Raw genomic sequence first — 25,186 nt, 5'->3', positions numbered from 1 at the left:
CTGTTATGAAATGTCTACTTAGAAGCCCAGAATTGCTGCTGATTGCATTTTCCTTTGGCAAGGAATGTTATTATGCAATGTTCATCACAAGATTAAAAATGAAAAAAAAAAAGGTCGGATATGGCTAGAATAAACTACACCAGTAGAACTTTGATTTTCTTAATTGAAATCTTATACAACCTACAAGTAACTCCATCTGTGTACATGATATGATCCACATGCCAACAACTCAAAATTATCCCAATTATTTAAATAGTACTTGCAACAATAACAATGTGTACTCCAACAATTTTTGCATCAACAGAATGTGACAATTTTAAGGTGAAACACTGAATGGCAGACAGAAACATTAACAGTTCAAAGGACAGTTTGCTAAGTCATCAAAATTTCAGTCAGCTTCAGAGCACACATATATATTTTCAAATTAATCAATATGAACAAAGGGAGAAAGAACAGTGATGAACATTCCAGATATCAGTACTGGTGGAGGAGGAGGAGGTGGTGATGGTGGTGGTGGTGGTGGTGGTGGTGGTGGAGTATGATGCGATGTCAGGCATGTAAACCATAATAAGAATGCGAAGTGAGGAACCAATAAAAGTGTGGGCTGAAATTGAGCATAACCAATAGACAGAAATACACAAAAATGGGTAAATATAAAGGATGGTCAAAAGTTTACATTTGAGGCCAACATTGCTGCGTATATGCAACACACTGCAACTCCGATGCAGATATATAAGCACCACATATAGGCAAGGGGTTAGTGTGGCATTTGTGTCTTTCGATGTGCGGGCAGTAAATGCGAAAACATGAACAACGGTGACATTATTACCAAATGTGTCCAAACAGGACCAATGTGCTGTTATTCTTTTCTTGGCGGCCGAAGGACAAATACTGGTAGAAATCCATCAGAGAATAAAGAATGTTTATGAGGAGTGGTATGACAAGGGGTCCTGTTACTTCATGATAATGCATGTCTCCATATTGCAAATGCCATAACACAGAAGTTAGGCCAACTCAGGTGGAAGACACTCGACCACCCACTCTGTATTTCTGATTTCTCCCCATGTGATTAACATGCCTTTGGTCCCCTAAAAAAGGCCTCGAAAGGTCGATGATTCCTGTCAGACAAAGATGTGCACAGGCAATTACAGACTTCATGCAACAGGGTGCGGTGCTTTACCAAATGAGTATCTTCAACCCAGTGTGTCAGTGGGATGATTACTTCAATTCTTACAGGGATTTTGCCCAATTGGAATACCAATTCTCGCCTGTATGGCCTCCCAATGGCAATTTTTGATCATTCCTTATAATAAAGGATATAAATATTTAAATAAAATATGAAATACATGGATTATGGGAGCATGGTTGCTTAGAGAGTAGAACTGGTGCAAATATGGCTGTACCTAAAAATATACAATAAGTAATTCAAAACAGTTATTAGTGCTGTTTATTCAAATACTTAATAACATTTATCTTCATTATATGAATGATGTATTATATGTATGTCTACTCCAATGTATTCCTAACATAATAAGAAATAAAACAGTAAATTGATGCAGTGATGAATATATCATCTCAGTTATTCCAGCCAGATCAACTCAAGTAAACTCAAGAGCTTTCAACAGCTGTCTCTGTCGTCATCTTCAGAAGTAAAACTACTCACTGCCAGGGTTGGCATGGTGTTCTGTTTGTATAGACGAAGTAGTAATATCCAGAACCTTTCAGAAGAGGGGTGAAATGATCCATACATGGGAAGGTGCGTTGAGCAGCTTCTGGCAGCTCCATTCCACTATCAGGCTAAATGACATCATATGGTTCAGGGTCTGTTTCACATTTTAAACTTCTACTCCCACCACCTTATAAGCATCAAGCATACATCTTTGTTTTCTCTCAGTACCCAAATCCTGTTACCATTCACTATTAACATGGTGCCCCTAATGTAATATTGTCTGCCTCTTTTATAGTGGAATTTCAATATGAAGACACAGTAGTGTTGCACAAGGACAGAAATAACAATAAAATATTTGTTTGACTACAAAAGTAGTTTTTTTAAAAAATAAACAGGGATACAAGAAATAAGTATTTTCCTCTTCTGACATCACATCAAATATATTAATATGGGCACTACAACAATGGATTATTTGTTAGTTAGTAAGTGAAATCAATAACAGTAAATACTCTACTGGCCATTAAAATTGCTACACCAAGAAGAAATGCAGATGATAAACGGGTATTAATTCGACAAATATATTATACTAGAACTGACATGTGATTACATTTTCACGCAATTTGGGTGCATAGATCCTGAGAAATCAGTACCCAGAACAACCACCTCTGACCCTAATAATGGCCTTGATACACCTGAGCATTGAGTCAAACAGAGCTTGGATGGTGTGTACAGGTCCAGCTGCCCATGTAGCTTCAACACGATACCACAGTTTATCGAGAGTAGTGACTGGAATACTGTGACGAGCCAGTTGCTCGGCCACCATTGACCAGACGTTTTCAATTGGTGAGAGATCTGGAGAATGTGCTGGCCAGGGCAGCAGTTGAACATTTTCTGTATCCAGAAAGGCCCGCACAGGACCTGAAACATGCGGTTGTGCATTATCCTGCTGAAATGTAGGGTTTCGCAGGGATCAAATGAAGGGTAGAGCCACGGGTTGTAACACATCTGAAATGTAACATCCACTGTTCAAAGTGCTGTCAATGCGAACAAGAGGTGACTGAGACGTGTAACCAATGGCACCCTATACCATCACACCAGGTGATATGCCAGTATGGCGATGACGAATACACGTTTCCAATGTGTGTTCACTGAGATGTCGCCAAACATGGATGCAATCATCATGATGCTGTAAACAGAACCTGGATTCATCCGAAAAAATGAAGTTTTGCCATTCGTGCCCCGCACCCAGGTTCGTCGTTGAGTACACCATTGCAGGCGCTCCTGTCTGTGATGCAGCGTCAAGGGTAACCGCAGCCATGGTCTCCGAGCTGATAGTCCATGCTGCTGTAAACGTCATCGAACTGTTTGTTCAGATGGTTGATGTCTAGTAAACGTCCCCATCTGTTGACTAGGGGATTGAGACGTGGCTGCACAATCCGTTACAGCCATGCGGATAAGATGCCTGTCACATCGACTGCTAGTGATACAAGGTCGTTGGGATCCAACACGGCATTCCGTATTACCCTCCTGTAATCACTGATTCCATATTCTGCTAACAGTCATTGGATCACGACCAACGCGAGCAGCAATGTCGTGATACGATAAACCGCAATCGTGATAGGCTACAATCCAACCTTTATCAAAGTAGGAAACGTGATGGTACGCATTTCTCCTCCTTACACGAGGCATCACAACAACATTTCACCAGCAACACCGGTCAACTGCTGTTTGTCTATGAGAAATCGATTGGAAACTTTCCTCATGTCAGCATGTTGTAGGTGTCGCCACCGGTGCCAACCTTGTGTGAATGCTCTGGAAAGCTAATCATTTGCATATCACAGCATCTTCTTCCTGTCGGTTAAATTTCGCATCTGTAGCATGTCATCTTTGTGGTGTAGCAATTTTAATGGCCAATAGTGTAGAAGTATGAACAAAGGACAGGATTTGTTAACTTTACACAGCTGGCAGTCATTTTCAAATTCTGACAAATTAACAGCATAAATACTTAGTGTTTTGTCAGTTGAAAGCATGATATAAAGCTCATATTACAACAATTTGACAAACAACCAGATATCTGAGCATAAAGAAACTAAGAATACTACAATCTTTGACACTAGCCTGTTGATGTTTTAGTTATAATGTGACTATTATCTGTTTTTGGTAAAACTATATTATTATTTTTACCATTATTATGATTGTTATTTATTGTGTCCCCTATTTTAAATGATATATAACAGACTGATGTACATGCCTGATTATTATGTATGAACTGTGCCCAAAACTTGGAAGGTTTCCATGACAAGGGGGGCAACTTTTCAGAGTCCAGTCTTTGTTGCGCAAATAAAAATTTCTTTACAAGAACAGCGGGCACCACTTGCAACAGACACAAACTGGTTGCTGCATCATCAATATCAGCCTTTAGTTCCCATGTAAATTCAGCATATCGCATGTACTGTTCAGCTAGCCTGTAAAGAAATGCAACAGTCAACTTCACACAACAGACAATGTGTCCCTTGTTAAAATGGAATATTACAACAATGAGAGGATGGATATGACAAATAGGAAATGCAGAAAGGCATACTGTCCTTAGCAGGATAAAATTTACAAATGTACAAGTCATTTCAGTTGTACCCCATGAGAGTGTTAAAGTGTTGTTGCTTTTTACAGTATATACATAAAGAAGGCAGTGGATAACATCAGAAGCTCCATCGGGCTGTTCATAGGGTCAGAGACTGTAGCAAAATTCAGGAAGACCTGCAGAGAATCATTTGGTTCAAGAGTTAGCATGTGATACTGAATGTAAATAAATGTAGCATACTGAGCATAGATAGGCAAACAGATCCATGACATAACGGCAATAAATCAGTGGAAACATTAACAACTGTAAAACACCCACGAGTAACTGTTCAGAATGCCCTAAAGTGGAATGACCAGATAAAACGGCTTGTAGGAAAAATGAAGTACAGGCTGAAATTCGTTGGACGAATATTAAGGAATTGTAGACCTTTGCATAGACTTTTGGTGCCACATACCTCTGGAAACTACTAAAAAATCCATGCTATGTAGAATCACTCTTCTATTACATTCCAAAGTTGAATTGAAACACTATTAGTCAGGTGGTAATAATGGTTTAGCTCTTCAGGTTATATGCTGATGGTTTTCTTCAAATATCTTTAAAGGAAGGGAGATTAGGTTTTAATCTTCCACTGAGGACAAGGATGTTAGAGACAGAGTTCAACCTCAGATCTGGTAAAGATGTGGAAGGAAATAAGTTGTGTTTTTTCAAAGTGACCTTAAAAGGATTTGCCTCAACTGACATGGGAAAGCTAAATCTGGATGGCAGGAGGGGGAGGGACTTGAACTGTCATCCTCGTGAATGTGAGTTCAGTTTCTTAACCACTGCACCTCTCACATAGCAAACAACCATGAAGAGCATGGCAGACGTATGTCCCACTGTACCAGTTATTAGGGTTTCTTCCAGTTCCAGTCACATATGGAGTGCAGGTAGAATGACTGACTGAATGCCTCTGTGATTACTGTAAATATTCTAACCTTGTCCCCATATCCCAATGACAGACATATGAATGCAGTTGTGGTACATTCTTAGGGTCATCATTTATTGCTGGTTCTTGGAACTCTGTTAGCAGACTTTTTGAGGATAATTTATGTCTATCTTCAAGGGTCAATCAGTTCAGCTTCTTCAGCATCTCTGCTGCAGCCTCCCACAGATCAAACAAACCTGTGGCCATTCAAACTGCCCTTCTCGTATATGTTCAGTATCCTATGTTAGTCCTATTTAGTGTGGGCCCCACACACTTTAGCAATATTCTAGAAGGGTCACTTGGACAATCTGTAAATGATCTCCTTTGTAGATTGATTGCACTTCCCCAGTATTCTACCAATAAACTGAAGTTAACCATCTGCATTACCTGCACCTGAGACTTTGTGATCATTCAATTTCACACACCTACAAAGTGTTACACACAGTTATTTGTATCAGCTGACTAATTCCAACTGTGACTAATTGATATTATAGTCATAGGATACTATGTTTTTTTTTTCATTTTGTAAGTGCACAATTTTACATTTCTGAACAATTAAAACAAGTTGTCAATCTTTGCACCACTTTGAAATCTTATCAATATCTGGCTGAGTATATATGTAGCCTCTTTCAGACAGCACTTCATTACAAGCAACTGCATCATCTGTAGAAAGTGTGAGGTTATGATTAACATTATTTATAAGGTCATTAATATACAATATGCACAGCAAGGGTCCCAAAACACTTTCCCAGGGCATACCTCTGGTGTTATGTGTGACATTTATGTATGAAAGATACCTGATGTAGAGCATATCTCAAGTGTTTGCTGGTGAATACGGTAAGCATTTTGCTTTTAAAACAATTAAGGAAATCTGTTCTGTAAAATTCTAAATGCCTGAAAACTATGACAGAAAATAGTTGAAATGAACAAGCAACTTTATTGTTATCAAGCATGAGGTGCTTCTTTCATCGCACGCAGTATGGGTTCTTCAGCTCATTGTTGTTGACGATGACAACTTGTGCCGTGCATGTCTGCTATGACAATGTGGTCACTTGCATGGTAACTCTATGCAGAGTTTATATTAAAATTTATCTTATTAGCATATTTTTGGAAGCATCTTTGACAGTAAAAAATACAGTTCATAAGATAATGAATATACTGTGAGGTTGTTGCTGGAATATGAAACAAGGGAAGTTCACAATGCACATATCAGCCACATAACTGTTATTACTCATCTGTATGGAGCAGATGTTTTTCTCAGGGATTTATTGGATGAATACATCATTATCAAATGACAAATAAAAACTGCAATCTTCACATAAATTACTCAAATTCCAGTTTTTCTCTTTGAATCCAACAAAATGTGAGAATACAAACAATCTAAATATCATGAAACATATGTGGTGTGACAGGAAAACATAGTTAAAAGCAAGGGTACAATTTATAAACAAATAATACTGAAACACAAGGTAGAATTTAAGAATAAAATTAAAATTCACCTTATGCAGTGTATCATGTCTTTCGCATCTCTGAGAGGGATCCTATCAGCAACATATTGTGCCACTGTTGTGCACTCTGCAGATTCCTCTACTGGTAACTTAGAAAAACTTGGCCCAAATGATTCTATTAGATACAACAAAACAGCTGCTGCTCGAACCTGGAAAAAGAAAAAAACTGAAAAATATACCTGATGCAAGAATTCACATACAAGGGAGACTGGAGCCCATCATCTTCTAAAGCTGTCTTAAAAAAGGAGGATTCACAACCCTTTCAACAAAGCTTATGCTTAATACAACTCTACTGTATACACTAACATTCACCAGCTTTTTCAGTTACTCTGCTATAAGTTACAATGCGAAAGGCTTCAATGAAGTCTATTAAAACATATGCTGGCAACTAATCCACAATCTTGACATGCTGCTGATAAATGTCTCCCACAATGATAGCCTTTTCTGAGGGTCTGCTGCTCGTAATTAAACCAATATTTTGAATTAAGAATCTTCCTCAAATACAAGTATACGAGATGTTTCATTTGCTTAAAGATTATGGGCATGACAATAATTGGTCTCCAATTACTCATTTTGGACTTTTGATAAGCTTTTAGAACTGGTAAATTGTACCTGTTTTCCAGCTTTCTGCTAGACCTGTGTCATTTAGTGGCACTTAAAATGTGACTTTCAAGACAAGAGATCATTACGTTTCCCTCTATTTTTAGGATATATTCAGGTATATTATCTGCTCATGCTAGGTTCTATACACATATTGTCTTTATGGTAGAAATGTCATATTAAATTTGTTCACTATGATAGATCATTGTTTCAAGTATCATGTACTTCAAAGAATCATGTACTGTAGTGCCATCAACCTTCTTCATTGCTGGTATTTCATTACCGTAGCTTTTTCTACAGTAAGGCTGCCATTGTTCAAAATATTACCGATATACCTCTCATATATGTCCCTTTTTTTTTTTTTTTTACTCAGTATGGTTACAAGATTTTGATAAGCTAACATGAAAGTTAAGTCAATATATTTAGGTTTGTGGGTTCTTCTAACTTCAGACTTATGATCTGACCATTATAATAATTTAAATATAGATAAGTTATTGGATACATTTAGTGAGTTGTTTAAAATCCTTATGTAAGAAGGCCACTGTACTCCACCTAGATGCCCAGGTCAAGAGGTGTTCTCATAGGAATGTTTGGAAAACTCTGCATTTTCAAATTTACAAAATTGCTAGCCAATTATCTCTGGGCAGTGAAAAATTTTGCACTACAGATAGATGCATATAAAAGTACTGCACATGACAGTTCTCTACTTTCTGGAACTATAACTTGCCTCTTTGTAGAGGCATAGGTTAAGGAAGGTTAAAAAGAAAAGGAAGGTCACACAAACCCCAGGATGAGAGGGATCCATCTGCTGCGAAGTTGAGAGGAGGCAAAATGACACCTTCCCATTTCATGTTTGTCATCACAACTGCATCCTTGCAACATATGTGTTTCTCTCATCCAGAGCTTGTGTAACCTTGCCTTCCTTTTCAAATTTTTCAAATGATTCCTCTTGACTTCCTGAAGAAGAATGTAATAGGGCACATTTAAAAGTAGGCATTCGTAAAATATCAGCTTTCCCACAGATTCCTTCAGTAGATGAGAAACAAACAATGACACATTGATACACACAAAACTTTCAAACACATGATCATTGTTGGCTAGGGGCACTGTGGTGCCACTGGATGAGCAGCAATCTCAGCAGGAATAGGAAGTGAGGTACAGAAGATATGTGGAACAGAGATTTCAAGGTATAGCAGGTTAGGGGTGCGTGAAGATGCTGTAGTGCTGCCTGTATCAGGCAGTGTGCGGAGACATGGTTGGAGCAGGACCGTGGGTGGAGGATACAAGCAAAAAGAGAGAAAGGACTATGCAGATGGGTAGTGGGGTGGTGGTGGTTGTGTGTGTGTGGAGGGGGGGGGTTTGGGGGAGGGGTGGAGGGTGGAGACGAAAGTCTTATGTGAAACAGATGGAGGACAGAGACTAATGAAGGAAGGTTGAAACAAGGGAGGTTACAGGAATGAAAGATATATTGCAGGGAGAGTTTCCAATTGTGCAATTCAGAAAAGCTGTGGGAAGACCATAAAAGGCAAGAGTTATGAAGCAGCCACAGAGATTAAGCACATTGCCTTGTATTAAATACTCCGCAACTGGGTGGACCAGCTGTATAAAGGTCATAGTTTGGTGGACAACTTTCATGCAGGCAGGCAGTTTCGTTAGTGGTCATGCCCAAATAGAATGCTGCACAGTGACTGCTGTTAAGTTGTTAAGACTATGTGGGTTACCTGACAGGTAGCTCTACCTTTGATGGGGTAGGAAATGCCAGTGACGGGACCGGAGTAGGTAGTAGTGGGAGGAAGTATGGAAAACATCTTGTACCTGTGTCTATTGCAGGGATATGATCCATGGGTAAAGGGATTGGAAGAAGGAGTTTAAAAGGATCGACAACGATATTGTGTAGGTTAATTGGCAGCGGAACACCACTGTGAGAGTCCTGGGAAGAGTGTTTCTTATTTAAGGACACAGCAAGAGGTAGTCAAAACCCTGGCAGAGAACATGAGTCAGTTGCTAGTATTGTGTGGTTCTGAGTCACAAGGGTGGCTGCTACTTTATGGGTGGTCAGTGAGTACAGTAGGTTACAAATTGTCGGAAATCTTTTTTTGGACAAGGCATGGAAGATAATTTTGCCCTGCAAAGACCTCAGTGACACCCTTAGCATACTAGGAGAACTGCTCACCTCTACTGATGCAATGACCGCGTTTAGTTACACTGTTTGTAAAGGACTACTTCATATAGGACAGGTTGCAGCTGCTGATTGCAAGGTATTGTTCTTGGTTAGCTGGTTTGATGTGTAAGGAGATATTGAGAGAACCATCCAAGGTCGACATTTAATAATGTAGCTTGTATGATTGACTTGGCATTTCTTGTCTCACCTCTCCTCAGTCAACAGTTGTAGCACTGTACCTCCATGGGATTTGAAATTTGCGGAGCCACTCTGCACTGCCTACACACTTCTTGCATAGCTAACTATAATTAGTGATGATAAATAGCTAATTATTTGACTTCAGTGTTGGTGTTATAGGATTTCCTATCCAAAATTTCCACAATAAGCAAAGTCCTATGCAGATGTTTTTATTACAGTGAACATTATCACCTCAGTTTTCATCATGGAACTGGAGCAGGCAGGTGTTGACTGCTTGCAGTGACTACTGATGACACACAGAATTTCCAGTCACAGCAAGGATACATTTCACTAGTTTCCCTCATTGTGTCTATCAAAGACCATTTAGACACAGTCCACATTTCGTAAAACATTTTCTCTTGTGTCACCTTTATTTATATATTTATTTTTTGACGCCAAGTTATTCAGTGAGTCTATTCATAGCCTGATATCAACCTACGAAGTTGTATCATGCAGGAAAATTAATGAACATTATACGAAAACACTGCAATAGGGGCAGTAACTCGATATTATATTGGATATATTGGAATATTGCAGGCATGACTGTCTCCAAACATTTTAGTGCTACACTTGTATCTGTATTTTAAGCTACTACAGAATCTCTTTTACTGTGCTGTCATGCTTGTTTTGCAAAACAATGCTATCATATTCATTATTTTCAATTACAGCAGCTTTCTTTGCATAGTTCCCACTGTATGCTAGATGCTAATTATGGTCCGCTGTAGAGATATTTTTCTTGTGTGTGTCTTTTTCCACATAATTAGGTGCAGGTGAACGAAACATTAATAAAAGGTATACCCTACAGTAAAAAATAATTATTTACTATGGACAAGGAGGAAAAGTTCCTTACCTTATGATCAGGAAGTTGTTCTTCACTCAGGCACCACTGAATAACAGAATTGCATAGTAATTTCCAAAGATCTGGAAATGATTGTAGCAGGCACACATATTGTTTGGGCCACTTCTTCATGGAATCTTCTGAACATGCCCACATACAGTTAACAAAAACTTCTAAATATAACTGTATGACCTGAAAAGATCCAGATTTATTACAAGTCACCTAAAATGAAACTGTGCATTTTGAGTCAATAAAAATACACACACACACACACAGACAGGAGAAGGGGTTAAGACAAAGAAAGTTACAAATAAAATGACAAACTACACCCTAAAATTTCACCCCTACAAATTCTTTTATGATAAAACTGAGGAAGGAAAGGCAGATTAAGGTCAACCACCCATCAACAATATGATTATTAGCGAAAAAAAAATCTTTGCTGGCATTCAGAAGAAACTCTTTAATGTGCTAGGCTAGAAATAAGCACATGTATGCACGCAAGTGCCTGCACGTTGTAAAGGGATACCCTCCTCTACCATTACTTTTCCTCAAAAGAAGTAATCTATACCAAAAATATTTTCGAATCTTCTGTAGGTTAATATTATCTCAGCTGTTTTTCTAGAAGACTTTCATATGATTTTGTACACGATGTGGTATATTTCAAGCTATAATCCATAAAAACAAATTACTTTATTTTAGTTGCTACAATCGATATGTACTAGCTCTGTGTGTACAGTTAAAATTACTTTTGTTTTAGAAACATTTGAAATTACAAAATATCTGGCACACTTAAAATTCCTATTATTAACTACGCAATCAGATGATATTTATTATGTTTACTTCTGGATTCACTTATAAAATAATGGAACACATTAATAGAAAGTCATTTGTCAAGAAAGTTTGTAAATTCTTTGGAATATTATTAGTACTGCAGAATGTGTGAGTAGTGGGCATGATTCTGATGTGATTTGACATGTTTTTATGTTTGCCAATAACAATGTAATTTTGTGTTTTGAATTGGAAATTGTGTTGCATAGAAAAATGTGAAAGAATAAAAATTATAGAAACAGAAATTAATTGGTCAGGCAATATTACACCACTATTTATTTCAATTGGAAGCATGAGATCCTACAATGTCAAAAATCTCTGCTTCAAGGATCAGCCCCAAGATGTGATGTAGTGGAGCTAACTACAAGAAAAGAAGAAAAGTAAAACAGTTTATTGTCAATCTTACTCCTCCCCAAGCTTAGTAAAAGAGTTTTATTTTGAAGTCAGTGACAATCAACAATTGAGGGTCAGGAAGATTACAAGTGGTAATGTCGTCTGGGATCAGTTGACTGATAATGAAGTTGTGTCTGTTGCAGAAGAAGGGAGAGTGATTTGTGCCATTTGTAGTTTATACATAAATGAATTTTGGATCATGGGAAGGAGAAAAAACCAAGGACTGCCCAACAAAGTCGTATCAATAGTGATGAGGCACTATCAACAATGACTGACCGGACAGAATGAAAGAGGACTGCAACTACGACAAGGGACATCAAAAAAAGGATGGTAAGTACACACTGTTTGTGAAGTTAATTTGTTTGTGGATTCATGTGCTTGTTAACAAGAAGAACAGAGGTGAGGGCAGGTGTGATGTAGGAGCGAAAGCTGTGGAACCCAGTCAGGATATGTTCGAGTCGAGTGAAAGTGTAGTCAGCAAAGAAACAGTAAAAACTTATATTTTGCAGTTAATTTTGGCAAAACTACAGGAAATGAAGACAGATAACAATAGCAAATTGGGTAGGGTGCAAGATCAAATGGACCAACTTCTTAATCAGGTTTCAGAGCTAAAAAATGGGTTGTCAGAGGGATTAGAAAGTGGGGATGAAAAAGTTGATGTCTCAGAAATTAAATTTATTGTTTTGAAAATTGAGTTAATTGCCAAATCTGTAAGACAATCAAAGAATGTTAATGACATCAGAGTTGAACAGAAGGCAGTAACGGAAAAAAATTGAACAAAACTTTAGCAGTTTAGATCAAAAAATTTTACACATTGAAAACAATATGCAAACTAATGTAGAAATTCTGCATTAAAACAATGGTATTGCGTGGTCCAACACTCCAATCAAAAGTTTTCCTTCAGACAATTTACATCTGGGTAAATTTAAATTTAACTCAGTGGGGAACATATCAAAGTTCCGAAAAAAATGTTTTAAATAAATTTTGGTTGGAAGCTGAACAGGGGAGAATTAAAAGTGAATTTCTGAACAGTCCTAATTATAGGAATAGAGATGGAACTCTGAAAGAGTTTTATAAGAACCAACTTAAGAGATTAACACGCCTTGACAAACCATTTGACGAAACAACATTGATCGATGCGCTTAAAAGGAGATTACCAGTAAGCCTGCAGTGGAATTTAGTACACAGACCTGACAATTGTCTTGAACAATTTTTGCGATATGTTGACAAGCTGGGTAGGGAACTGGTAAGAAGTATGTACCATAACAAATGGAATGATAGACATCACAATGGTAATAACTATAGAAACAGAGGTAATGGTAACTTCTACCATGATCAAAATGTTAACAGAGAGAGAAATTTTGAACATTAGCAGAACAGGAATAATGGGGATAACTATGGGCAGTTTAACAGAAGAAACAGTCCTCAATGAGGGTCCACAGCTATGGGGCTAGGAAACACAATAAGAACAGGAACCCCAATTTACACTTGCAATTAGACAATAATAGCAGTGTTAATATTATGACACAGGTATCTGAAGTTAAACAGAAGGAATATCAGATTTCACATTTATGTTTTGATCAAACATTTTGGGATACTATGTCTAATTATGGTAATGTAGGCACTAATCACAAACCAGAATGTGAGAATACTGAAAATTTTGATGTAGTATGTATTAATGATTTCTTTTCTTGGTCATAAAACAGTGTTATTGATGTATAGAAATCAGGTGATGACTGTATTGGATCTCAACTAGAGGGTATTTTTTATGTAGATGTGAATGACAGCTGTGAAATAACTGTGGTTGGCAAGCCTGCGACTGGTAGCTTATTGCAAATGAATGTAGGTGAGGTAAGTGACTTTGATGGAGATGAGACTTTTGTTGTTGTTGATTTTTTTGATGAAGTAATTTTGGAAGATTTCAATGATGATGATGACGACGACGATTATGATTATCAGGTATTTGTGGAGTTTAAGAACAATGAAGTTTCACAGCTATTCGTGAATGATGTTGACAATACATATAAGGTAAGTGATGTATGTGATGATGTAAGTTAGTCATAGTATACCAGTCCAGTCAAAGCAGTCTTTCATTAATATCATGCAGAGTAATGATCCAACAGTAGAGGCGAATTATCGGTAAGCCCAGAGAATAAATTTGGAAACTTTTTGAAGTTGGTGTGGGACCAGATTGATGATAACATAGATAAATGTGCATTCTGGAATAAGTTAGGTATGGTTTGTCAAAATTTGTATCCAAATTGGTGGAATGATCTAAGTAGGAAGTGTAAATATTCATTCATTGTGTTTAATCTTCACCTGACAACACGAGTAACCAAAGTACTGGTATGATATCAGTAAAGTTGATAAAATTCTGTAAAGACAGTGTAGATGTATCATTTGATGAAATTGAAAGTGATCTTTTACATGAAGTGTCTAATGAGAGAGATGATGATTCAGATTGTGGGTGTCCTTACATTAAGATTAATGATGATCAGTGGGAAGGGAACTGTCTGATTGATACAGGTAGTCTGATTTGCGGGAAATCTGACCAATTTAGAGACAAGATCCAGTGTAGTAAGAATTTTGTGGAAATGTCCATTGTACGTGTAAAGATAAGTGGAGCTACTGGTAAGCAAAACAAGTATTAAAATGTTAAGTACTGTTAACATATTGTATAGAAGACAAAACCTCTGAGCGTGGACACTTAGTGATCCCTAGTCTGAAAGAAAATATACACGATGTATGCAGATTCATAAGACTACATTATTGTGTTTTGTTTGTCGTGAATTTAATGTGTAAGATGATGTGATTATTAGAGTTCCGTCGTATCTATAGATCGAGTTTAAATCTATTTTGCAGATTTATATGACTATATAATTGTGTTTTGTTCGTCATAAATTTAGTATGTAAGATGATGTGCTTTCTTAAGTTCTTTCTCATCTATTGACTGAGACAAAATCTGTGATACACTATATAATTATGTTTTGTAATATATTTGTGCTTTAGAATTTGATACATATATGCCGAGAGACTAAATGAGTAGATCCTTTTACAATTTTGAAATGGGACAATGTTCACAATTTGTACTGTCTAAATTACATCTTAGTATCTCTGTGTGCATCACCTTCTTAGTTCATTTTTTTTTTTTTTCATTGCATTTAACTCTGTTTAATAACGTTTCATATGTGAACATTTTTTAATCTCATCTGACATATATCCTACATAATTGCTTTTGTGATATCAATAGGGAGAGCATATGCCACGTGATGTGAAGAAGGTATTGAACAGCACATTTATTACACAAAACAATGTTTTAGGATTTGATGCGAATGCTAGACAGAAAGTTACCTATTCGTTGGAGTGTTTGATGAGAACTCTAGGAAGGAAATTGAAAGATGTGGGCAGATCCTCTCCCCACACTGCTGTATGGCTGTACCCTGCTGGACCAGTCATCTTACAAGAGACCATAGGTGCTGGGCAATGTACTCAACTACATCAGTGTTGTAACTGAGATTTGTAAATTGTTAGTCAAGACTGCCAAAGACAGTGTTATTCCACATAAATGTATGTTTTTTACAAGTAGGGAGATTGACTTCCCAATACAATATGTAACTTGGAATAAGAATGTACGTTTTTTTTCATCAATTGTAAATGAATCTTCTACATCTCCACATATGTAGGTTAATTTTTATGGACAATCAGAGAAAATTCAGAGCCTAAGAGTACAAGTGAGCTGACTCTAAAAACTTGCAATGATGGGTGCAGACCACAAGAATATGCTAAATCATGAGTAGGAATAGTGTGGAACACATTTACTAGTACAACAATATAACAAGGTGTATACATGTCTGCTTTCATACACTGATTTTGGTTCTCTAGCTACTTGATTATGTCATCATTCAAAGCTAACTATAACTCTGTTTACCTATATTTATTCTGAGTACTGCAATTTGGAACTTGAGTTGTGGGCAGACTCATGCTTAACTCTGTTGTGGGTACCCCAGTCCATCGCGACTGTGTGTGTGTGTGTGTGTGTGTGTGTGTGTGTGTGTGTGTGTCCTCAACAAAAGTGAACAACTATTGATTGAGGCTAGATGTTTCTTATATTTATTCTTTACATATTATTGAACTTATTGATACGATTATGAACTTTATTCATTTTCTTGTGTCGAAACATTTTTTGCTGGTTTCTTCCTGGTATGATTTGGATTCATGGGTAAGCTTAGGCCCTAATATTTTGTTCATTATTTTGTTCTTTCATGAGTCAACATATCCTTAAATACTCTGGTTTACGTGGCTGATTGATTTTGTGCTATATTCCTGCTTATGATTTAGTGTATTCTTGTTGTCTGTACCCATCATTGCAAGTTTTTAGAGTCAGCTCACTCGTTGTACTCTTAGGCTCTGAATTTTCTCTGTTTTCTTTTGAAGATTTTGAAGGTGTGATTTTATGGATGTAATCTTACAATTTGTAATTCTAGTAATTTACATTCTCATTGAATTTATTTCTATAATTTAGTGTTGCAATGTTGTAGTTTTGACTTTGTATTATTTGTCATGTGACAGTATGTTCTACAGATCTGAAAATCTGAATGCCATATCCTGATATATGTATAGATTATGGCTTGTATAGTAGATATTTTCTTAAGTTTTCTGACATATATTATGTATCAGATACTTCTATAGATCTGTATACTATCTTTTGGCATTATTTTGTACACCATTTGGAAAATCTTATAGTCTGTCAAAAAACATTGTAAACACATTGCTTCCAAATTCTGTGACAGGGATATTGTAAAGGGGTACCCTCCTCTATCATTACTTTTCCTCAACATAAGTAATCAATACCAAAAATATTTTTGAATCTTGTATAGGTTAATATTACCCCAACTGTTTTCCAAAAGAATTTCATATGATTCTGTACAAGATGCAAAGTCTGCTGCACTCTATGTTGGCATGACAACCAACAAGCTGTTTGTCTGCATGAATGGCCACTGACAAACTGTGGCCAAGAAACAAGTGGACCATCCGGTGGCTAAGCAAGCTGCCAAATGTAACATCCTTCATTTCAATGACTACTTCACAGCTTGTGCCATATGGATTCTTCCCAGCAATACCAGCTTTTCTGAATTGTGCAGTTGGGAACTTTCCCTGCAATTTATCCTATGTTCCCGCAACCCTCGTGACCTCAACATTCATTAGTCATTGTCCTCACCCACACACACCTATGGACCTATGCAGTTCGGCTAGATGGAATGAAGGGAGAGGTTTGTTAGGTTGGGAGGGTACAGGAGAAAGAAGCGGGAAGCATGATGAGGTGTTGGGAACTGGTGGCTAGTAGCTTGGAATGGGGCAACATGTGCGCATGATAGGAATGCAGGAAGGGAGGGGGGGGGGGGGGGGGGGACAGCAGGTTCATGGGCTCATGGGCTATGGGCTAGGCGTACAATACATGGGCACCAGTGCTGAAAACATCAAGCAGCGCATGGTGAAGGTGAAGTGGAGATATACATTGGGAGTGGGTGACAGAACAGAAAGAGGGGAAAATGTTGGGAGCAGTGGTTTAGAGGAAAGTGAGGCCAGGACTACAGGAGCAAAGGATATACTGCAAGTATACCTTCCATCTATGCATGTCAAAAAAGCTGTTACTAGAGGGAAGGATCTAAGTGGCACGAATTGTGAATCAGACATTGAACTCAAGCAGTGTGTTGTGCCACTGAATGGTCAACTTTGTTTTTGGCCAAAGTTTGATGGTAGTCATTCATTCTGGAGGGCAGCTGATTGGTGATCATGGCCACAAAAAATGCTGTGCAGAAATTGCACCAGAGGTGGTACATGACATGGCTGTTTACACAAGTGACGCTGCCTCTAAAGGGATAAGATAAATCTATGACAGGACTGGGGTACCATGTGCGGGATGGGTGAATAGCACCTGAGCATTCCACAGGGATGTGATACCTGCAGTGACAGGGTGTGGGGGTGTCATAGTTACGATGTCCCTCATTTCTGGGCACAGTGATAGTGGTTCAAAGCCTTGGTGAAGGACATGGTTGAGCTGCTCCAGTCCTGGGTGGTGAGAGAGCACTCCTTTGCAGATGATGCACAGGGTGAGGGGGGGGGGGGGGGTTGGGAAATATTATGGGTGTGCGAGGATATGAGGATATAGTGGGATGCTCGCAAAGTCTTCATTCTTTTTTGTGTGCCTGCCGACGACTCAATGCTTCTGCTGTTCATTGCATTGTCTCCTTCCCTCTTAAAGTATTTACATTCTGTCAGAACTTTCCTTATTATATATCTGATCATTAGAGACATAGCAAAAGCTTAGTTTAGACAAGGATAATATTTTGTGGAACCTGTGGAGAAAGGTCTCTAGGACATGGAAACACAATATGCATCTATATTTTTATTGTTTATTAAATCTCCACTTCTTCCATTAGGTGTCTGTGAGTGCATTTATTTACTTAATTACATAAATTATTACTTCATTAAAGCTTACTTATACTGGCCTAAGCAATGAATTTATTTTCCTCCTCACTCATGGTAGTAATCTGTTAATTCAGAAACGTGTTTTTGATGGTGTTGAGCCACAGACATGCAATATTTTTTACGAGAGTAAACTGCCATTTGATTGTGGTTTACCAGATATGACATAATAATGTTCTCAACTTCTAGCATTTTACTTGAGAATAGCATAAAAGTTGAAATGTTGACAGTACAGAAGATACAAATATAGTACACAATCAGATGTTAATTCAAAGTTCTATTAGTCTCATTCTCCCTTTGTCTCACACACACACACACACACACACACACACACACACACACACACACATGCACACATCTGTAAACTGTGTGTGCTATTAATTCAAGACCAGCACCATTTGAACACAGAGCACAGTATGGAATAGCAATTCACATTAGTGCAGTGTAACAAAGAGAATGGTGTCTGTCCATTTAAAGCATCTTGTTTCAGAAAATATCAAGAGTTTAATGATTTACCAGCTGTAGTATTCACTTTATTTGTGCTTATCTCTCATTGCCTCATCTTCCAAGTGTGAGATCATCAGTTCTCTTGAACAGATGATCTTAGATTGTGCCTGTTCCCACTCCATTTTCTGTTTATACTTCCTGTATAACAACTTTCCTTGATTTCAATTACTTCTCTTTCTCCACTTCCTCTTGTTCTGTCTACTACTTCCATATCCTTCATTTTACTTGGTATTTCTTTGACCTTTATTTCTTTCTTTGTGTTTCTATGTTTCCTAGGAACTGTTCTCTCTCTCTCTCTCTCTCTCTCTCTCTCTCTCTCTCTCTCTCTCTCTCTCTCTCCCCTCCCAGAAATGTTAACTGCTGAGCTTTATCTTCTATACTATAACAGAAACACATGCAGCTGCAAAAAATTTGAAGGATTTACAACAAATGAGCTATGTCCTTCAATGCTAACCTCAGATAGTACTGTACAGTCAACAAACCAGAGGACCATTATATATAAGAATTCCACGTGATGAATAGCAAAGATGTGGACATCTACCAAGGCCAGAAAGCATAAATGAATTAATAATAAAAAAATTACATGGAAAAGGGAGAAAGTTCCCAAGGAAGGTTAAAGGTCTGATAAGAGGAAAAAGCAAGCACAGATAGTGGCAGACTAACAGAATGTACATGAATGTGGAAAAGATAATAGACGAGACAACATGATCATGAAATACTATCTTCTAATGCCACATAACATACACAAGTCTCCACTGGTTAATGAAGTAGAAAAGGGTATGCAAGAAACACACCTCACACAAAGATATTCAGCAATGAGACTCCCCATCAAGAGGAATCATTGAGCACTCTTGCTTGAAAGCAGGTAAGATGTTTAAAAGACTGAAATAGTGGAGAAGATTAAAACTTCAGGAAATAAATGGACAACCACTCTTCTGAAGATGAATGATGGGTGGCATGTAGGTAGTGTGTGTGCATGAACATGCACACATGCGTGCACACACACACACACACACACACACACACACACACACACACACACACACACACACATTTATGTGTCATGGAGTTGAGTGTTAAGTGTGCTACAGCTATACAGCTAGAGAAGTAGCAGCCAGGAGACCAATGAGACATGTTTTCAATGACTTTTAAAGAAAATTTTGTCAACAGAATTAGACTAAAAACCCTAAGAGATTTTCCTCTTATGTAAAATCAGCAAGCAGTTCAAAATCATTGACTGAATCACACAGTGACCATACAGGCACTGAAATGACAGATGACAAAGAGAAACCGAAATACCAAACTCTGACTTCCGAAGCTGTTTCACCATGGAAGATCATAAGAACACTGAAATTGCAGCTATAGATAACCAGCTGTGAAATAGAAAAGTTAGCAGTGGAATAACATCAGGACTATATAAGATACTTGTAACATTCTACAAAGATTATGTATAAGAACTTCCTCCTCTTCTAGCAGCAGTTTATCATAGTTCACTGGACAGATGAAGGATATGTAGTGAATGAAAAAGAAGCAGGTCATTTCCATTTTCAAAAAGGGTTGCAGGACAGCTGCATATAGCTGTAGGCCTATACTGTTGACACCCACCTGTCAATGTTGCTTCACATCCGTGGGTGTAAACCTCAAATTTGCCCCACATGCAACCCCTGGATGGTGCTAAGAAGGCAACAAAACTGGCAGCCAGAAAATCTTTCTAGATATCCTGGCTATTCGAGAAGTACGTAACCGAGAGGAAATGACTCATAATCACATCAAAAGACCTTCTCAGGGCCAAACATCTAGGAGACTTGGAACAAGTATTAAAATATGGCAACTGAATATTGAGGGCATTAATAAAACCAAATGCCAATTTCTTCAAAAGTTACTAATTAAACACAACATCGACGTGGTTGCCCTACAGGAAACCAACACGGACAACAAAGATCAACTAAGCTCCACAGGAAAAATACCAGGATACGATATCATTGATGCAACACACCACCATGCCTATGGAGTAGCAACACATATAAAATTAAATAGAGAATGCTCACCTGCTATCCACTTCCACAAATGGAAATATCCGCTCTGTGATATTCAGAATAGGTGAACTGGTCATAAGTAAAATTTAGAAAAGCACCAGTATAAACATGGCCAGCAGATGTGCTCGAATCATACCACCGTCCCGCCATCTTAATAGGAGACTAACAGCTACCACACGCAATGGCGATACAGAAAAAACTGATGCAAATAGTGAAGCCCCTTAGGAAACTGGGCAGAAGAAAACAAAATACATCTCATTTTCAATGCTAAAGATCGTAGTTCCTTCAGATCAGCAGCTTGGAAATGAGAGTATGACCCACACCTATGCTTTGTCACAGCTGATGAAAATCATCAGCTGCGTAACACAAGCCAAATGATTTGCCAGATTTCCATCATAGTCAACATCATCCAGTCCTAGTAGAAATCAGCACAAGTATTCCATTGATAAACTCAACTCCTCGACCCAGATGGAACCTACAAAAAGTGGTTTGGAAAGCTTACTCTGAACCATCCAGTCCTAGTAGAAATCAGCACAAGTATTCCATTGATAACCTCAACTCCTCGACCCAGATGGAACCTACAAAAAGTGGTTTGGAAAGCTTACTCTGAAGACCTCGATAAATGCCTGGGATGGATCCCTCCATCTGCTGATAGCTATAAAAGATTTGTGGGAGGAGTCATCAGTACTGCAAAAAAGCACATAGCTGGAGGATACTGCAAAGAATACAATCCAGGTTGGGATGACAAATGTGAGGAACTGTATAATGACTACCAAAGCAGGGGTGACAGAGAAATAGCAGATGAACACATACACAGCCTTGATACAGTACGAGGACAGAAGTGGATGGAAACTACTTAGGCTATGGACTTTAAAGTATCCAGCAGAAAAGCATGGTCTCCGCTTCGAAAACTAGGAGGAGCCAGCCATATCACTCGAGAAGAAAACCCCACAACACCTAACAAATTGCTTTAGACATCTAAAGGGGTAAACCACTGAGAGACGACAATATGCATTAAACATGAACTTAGAAAGCTAAAAGCAACAGCCAGTGTTGACACTAAATATTCATGCGTCTCGGCAGTGATAAAGGACACAAAACCAGATAAAGCCCAGGCTCAGGTGACGTCCTCCCAGAGTTTCTTATCAAGTTTGGCAAATACATGAAAATATGGTTAGCCAAGTTCTTTATATCACTACTGCAGGCAGAAAACATACCCTGAGAACTTAAATCACCCTCCTAAACCCAGCTAAACCAGGAAATCTTACACAAAACTAACGGGCCATAACACTGCTTAGAATGGTGTGCAGACTTCTGGAACAAGTACTACTTAACAGGTGTGGTCAGACAATACTCACGGCCATCTCAGTAGAACAGGCCAGCTTTCGTCCCAACCGAAGCTGTGCACACCAAGTCCAGACCCTTACAACACATACTGAACGGGATTCCAAAAGAAATTAAAAAATCTGTGGCCTTCACTGACCTGTCAGCAGCTTCTGATACCATCTGCAGACAAGGCCTACTCTATAAACTGATGAAAATAATTCCCTGTCAAAAAGTGACAAAGCTTATTGGTAACATGATTGGCAACAGGGGATTCCAGGTCATTATGGCAAACGTCAGTAAACAGAAATTCCTTCAAAATGGCTTACCTCAAGGCTCGGTATTAGCCTCACAGCTTCTCAGCCTATACATTGCTGACATGCTAGAAACAGCTTGTACGAAATTTGGCTACACTGATGACTGGGCCATTGCAGCAACGCACACCTATTTTGATACAATAGAAGAAACCCTGACATCCAATCTGTCTGCCCTGGCGGCATACTTTCTTAAATGGAGGCTTAGGACTAATGTCACAAAGACAGAAGTAACTTGTAGTTGTAGTTGTAATTGTTGTAGTAGTAGTAGCTTTATTCATCCGTAGATCTCTTTTTACAAGGATATAGGACATGTCAAAGCATTTACAAGTTTAGACTAATTTCAAATAAGCTAATTTGTATACACATACATTTACAGACTTCTAGTTAGAAACAATCATTAGATTTACTCCTTGTATACAATACTTTTTTTTACAAATAATTTATTATACAATGTAATGCCATACTGTTCATCCATATCTCAATATCAGTCACTGCACACACTATACACACATTGTTTCATAACACTTCACACACTTCATACACACACACACACACACACACACACACACACACACACACACACACACACACACACTGGTCATCTCTGGGCCATTTTCCATACCACAACTTCCCATTTGCTATCCTCAACAACTGAGTCAGCATCCCTCTATAATGAGTGAGAAGTTGAGCTCAGAAAGAGGAAGAAGTTTTAGTGTTGTGCTATTCATAGCTTGGGGGGTAAGTATTTACAGAAAAGGAAAAAAGAAGGGGAAAAAACATAGCGTGAAGGAGTTACGTGGAATGTTGGAGGTTTTATAATCATCATCATCATCATTATTATTATTTATTTACATTTTTTTACCAAAACCCTACTTCAATGTATAAAATGTATTGCATAACAGGTACTTTTTAGCTACCTTTTTAAATCAGTGTATTTTTGCGATTTCTTTAATCTCTTTTGGTAATTTATTGTACAGTTTTATTCCTTGATAGAAAATGCTGTTTTGACTTTTATGTTTATATTTTCTTGGTAAATGTAAATTGAGTCTAGCGCTTGTTCCATGGTCATGGACAGACGCATATTATGTTTGCGTATAATGACTTCTCTGGAGACTAGAAATCTACTTTGTAGGAATCAGCATGGGTTTTGAAAAAGACGGTCGTGTGAAACCCAGCTCGCGCTATTCGTCCACGAGACTCAGAGGGCCATAGACACGGGTTCACAGGTAGATGCCATGTTTCTTGACTTACACAAGGTGTTCGATACAATTCCCTAGTCGTTTAATGAACAAAATAAGAGCATATGGACTATCAGAGCAATTGTGTGATTGGATTGAAGAGGTCCTAGATAACAGAAAGCAGCATGTCATTCTCAATGGAGAGAAGTCTTCCAAAGTAAGAGTAATTTCAGGTGTGCCACAGTGGAGTGTCGTAGGACCGTTGCTATTCACAAATACATAAATGACCTTGTGGATGACATCGGAAGTTCACTGAGGCTTTTTGTGGATGATGCTGTGGTATATCGAGAGGTTGTAACAATGGAAAATTGTACTGAAATGCAGGAGGATCTGCAGCGAATTGACGCATGGTGCAGGGAATGGCAATTGAATCTCAATGTAGACAAGTGTAATGTGCTGCGAATACATAGAAAGAAAGATCCCTTATCATTTAATTACAAAATAGCAGGTCAGCAACTGGAAGCAGTTAATTCCATAAATTATCTGGGAGGACACATTAGGAGTGATTTAAAATGGAATGATCAAATAAAGTTGATCGGCAGTCAAGCAGATGCCAGACTGAGATTCATTGGAAGAATCCTAAGGAAATGCATTCTGAAAACAAAGGAAGTAGGTTACATTACGCTTGTTCGCCCACTGCTTGAATACTGCTCAGCAGTGTGGGATCCGTACCAGATAGGGTTGATAGAAGAGATAGAGAAGTCCCAACGGAGAGCAGCGCACTTCGTTACAGGATCATTTAGTAATCGCGAAAGTGTTACGGTGATTATATATAAACTCCAGTGGAAGACTCTGGAGGAGAGACGCTCAGTAGCTTGGTACGGGCTTTTGTTTAAGTTTTGAGAACATACCTTCACCAAGGATCAAGCAGTATATTGCTCCCTCCTTTGTATATCTCACGAAGAGACCATGAGGATAAAATCAGAGAGATTTGAGCCCACACAGAGGCATACCGACAATCCTTCTGTCCACGAACAATACGAGACTGGAATAGAAGGGAGAACCAATAGAGGTACACAAGGTACCCTCCGCCACACACCGTTACGTGGCTTGCGGAGTATGGATGTAGATGTAAATGTAGATGTTGTGCAGTGTTTACCAATGTTATTTTTGACATTTACAGCTGACTGGTAAATGTATTCACGTGGTGCATTTAAAACGCTCAGTGTTTTGAACAGATCTGTACAATGAGCTCAACTACTATTTTTGGTTATTATTCTTGTGGCTCTTTTCTGGTGTTTGAAAATTGTGTTAATATTTTGTGCGTTTGTTCCCCAAAACTGAATGCCATAGCTAAGAACTGAGTGTACATATGAATAGTATGTAACTAAAAGACACTGCATGTTACACACTGATGGGTTTCTAAGGGTACAACATGCTGGTGACATTCTGTTTGCAAGTACCTCCGTGTGTTCACACCACTTCAACTGAGAATCAATATTCATTCCTAGAAATTTTGCAATTGTTACATTGTCTATAGAGGTGCCATCTACATTTAATTTA

At 38.2% G+C, this 25,186-nt stretch overlaps 1 protein-coding gene across 6 annotated transcripts in view; it reads right to left on the bottom strand.

The window, feature by feature from the left end:
- The window catches only part of LOC126335175 (uncharacterized), a 224,843-nt gene that overhangs the window by 47,268 nt on the left and 152,389 nt on the right, over positions 1-25,186 (bottom strand). For all 6 annotated transcript variants that reach the window (XM_049998169.1, XM_049998163.1, XM_049998165.1 and 3 more), the window contains 3 exons: positions 10,568-10,747; positions 6,711-6,868; positions 3,921-4,134 (listed from right to left, as the gene is read on the bottom strand). In XM_049998169.1, the coding sequence (XP_049854126.1) occupies positions 3,921-4,134; positions 6,711-6,868; positions 10,568-10,747 (552 nt within the window). The remainder of the gene's footprint in view (positions 1-3,920; positions 4,135-6,710; positions 6,869-10,567; positions 10,748-25,186) is intronic.

The sequence above is a fragment of the Schistocerca gregaria genome, chromosome 2 (assembly GCF_023897955.1).
Source record: "Schistocerca gregaria isolate iqSchGreg1 chromosome 2, iqSchGreg1.2, whole genome shotgun sequence".
Lineage (NCBI taxonomy): Eukaryota > Metazoa > Arthropoda > Insecta > Orthoptera > Acrididae > Schistocerca > Schistocerca gregaria.
Note: the sequence above shows the minus strand (reverse complement) of the source record. Positions and strands in the feature narration are given on the sequence as shown.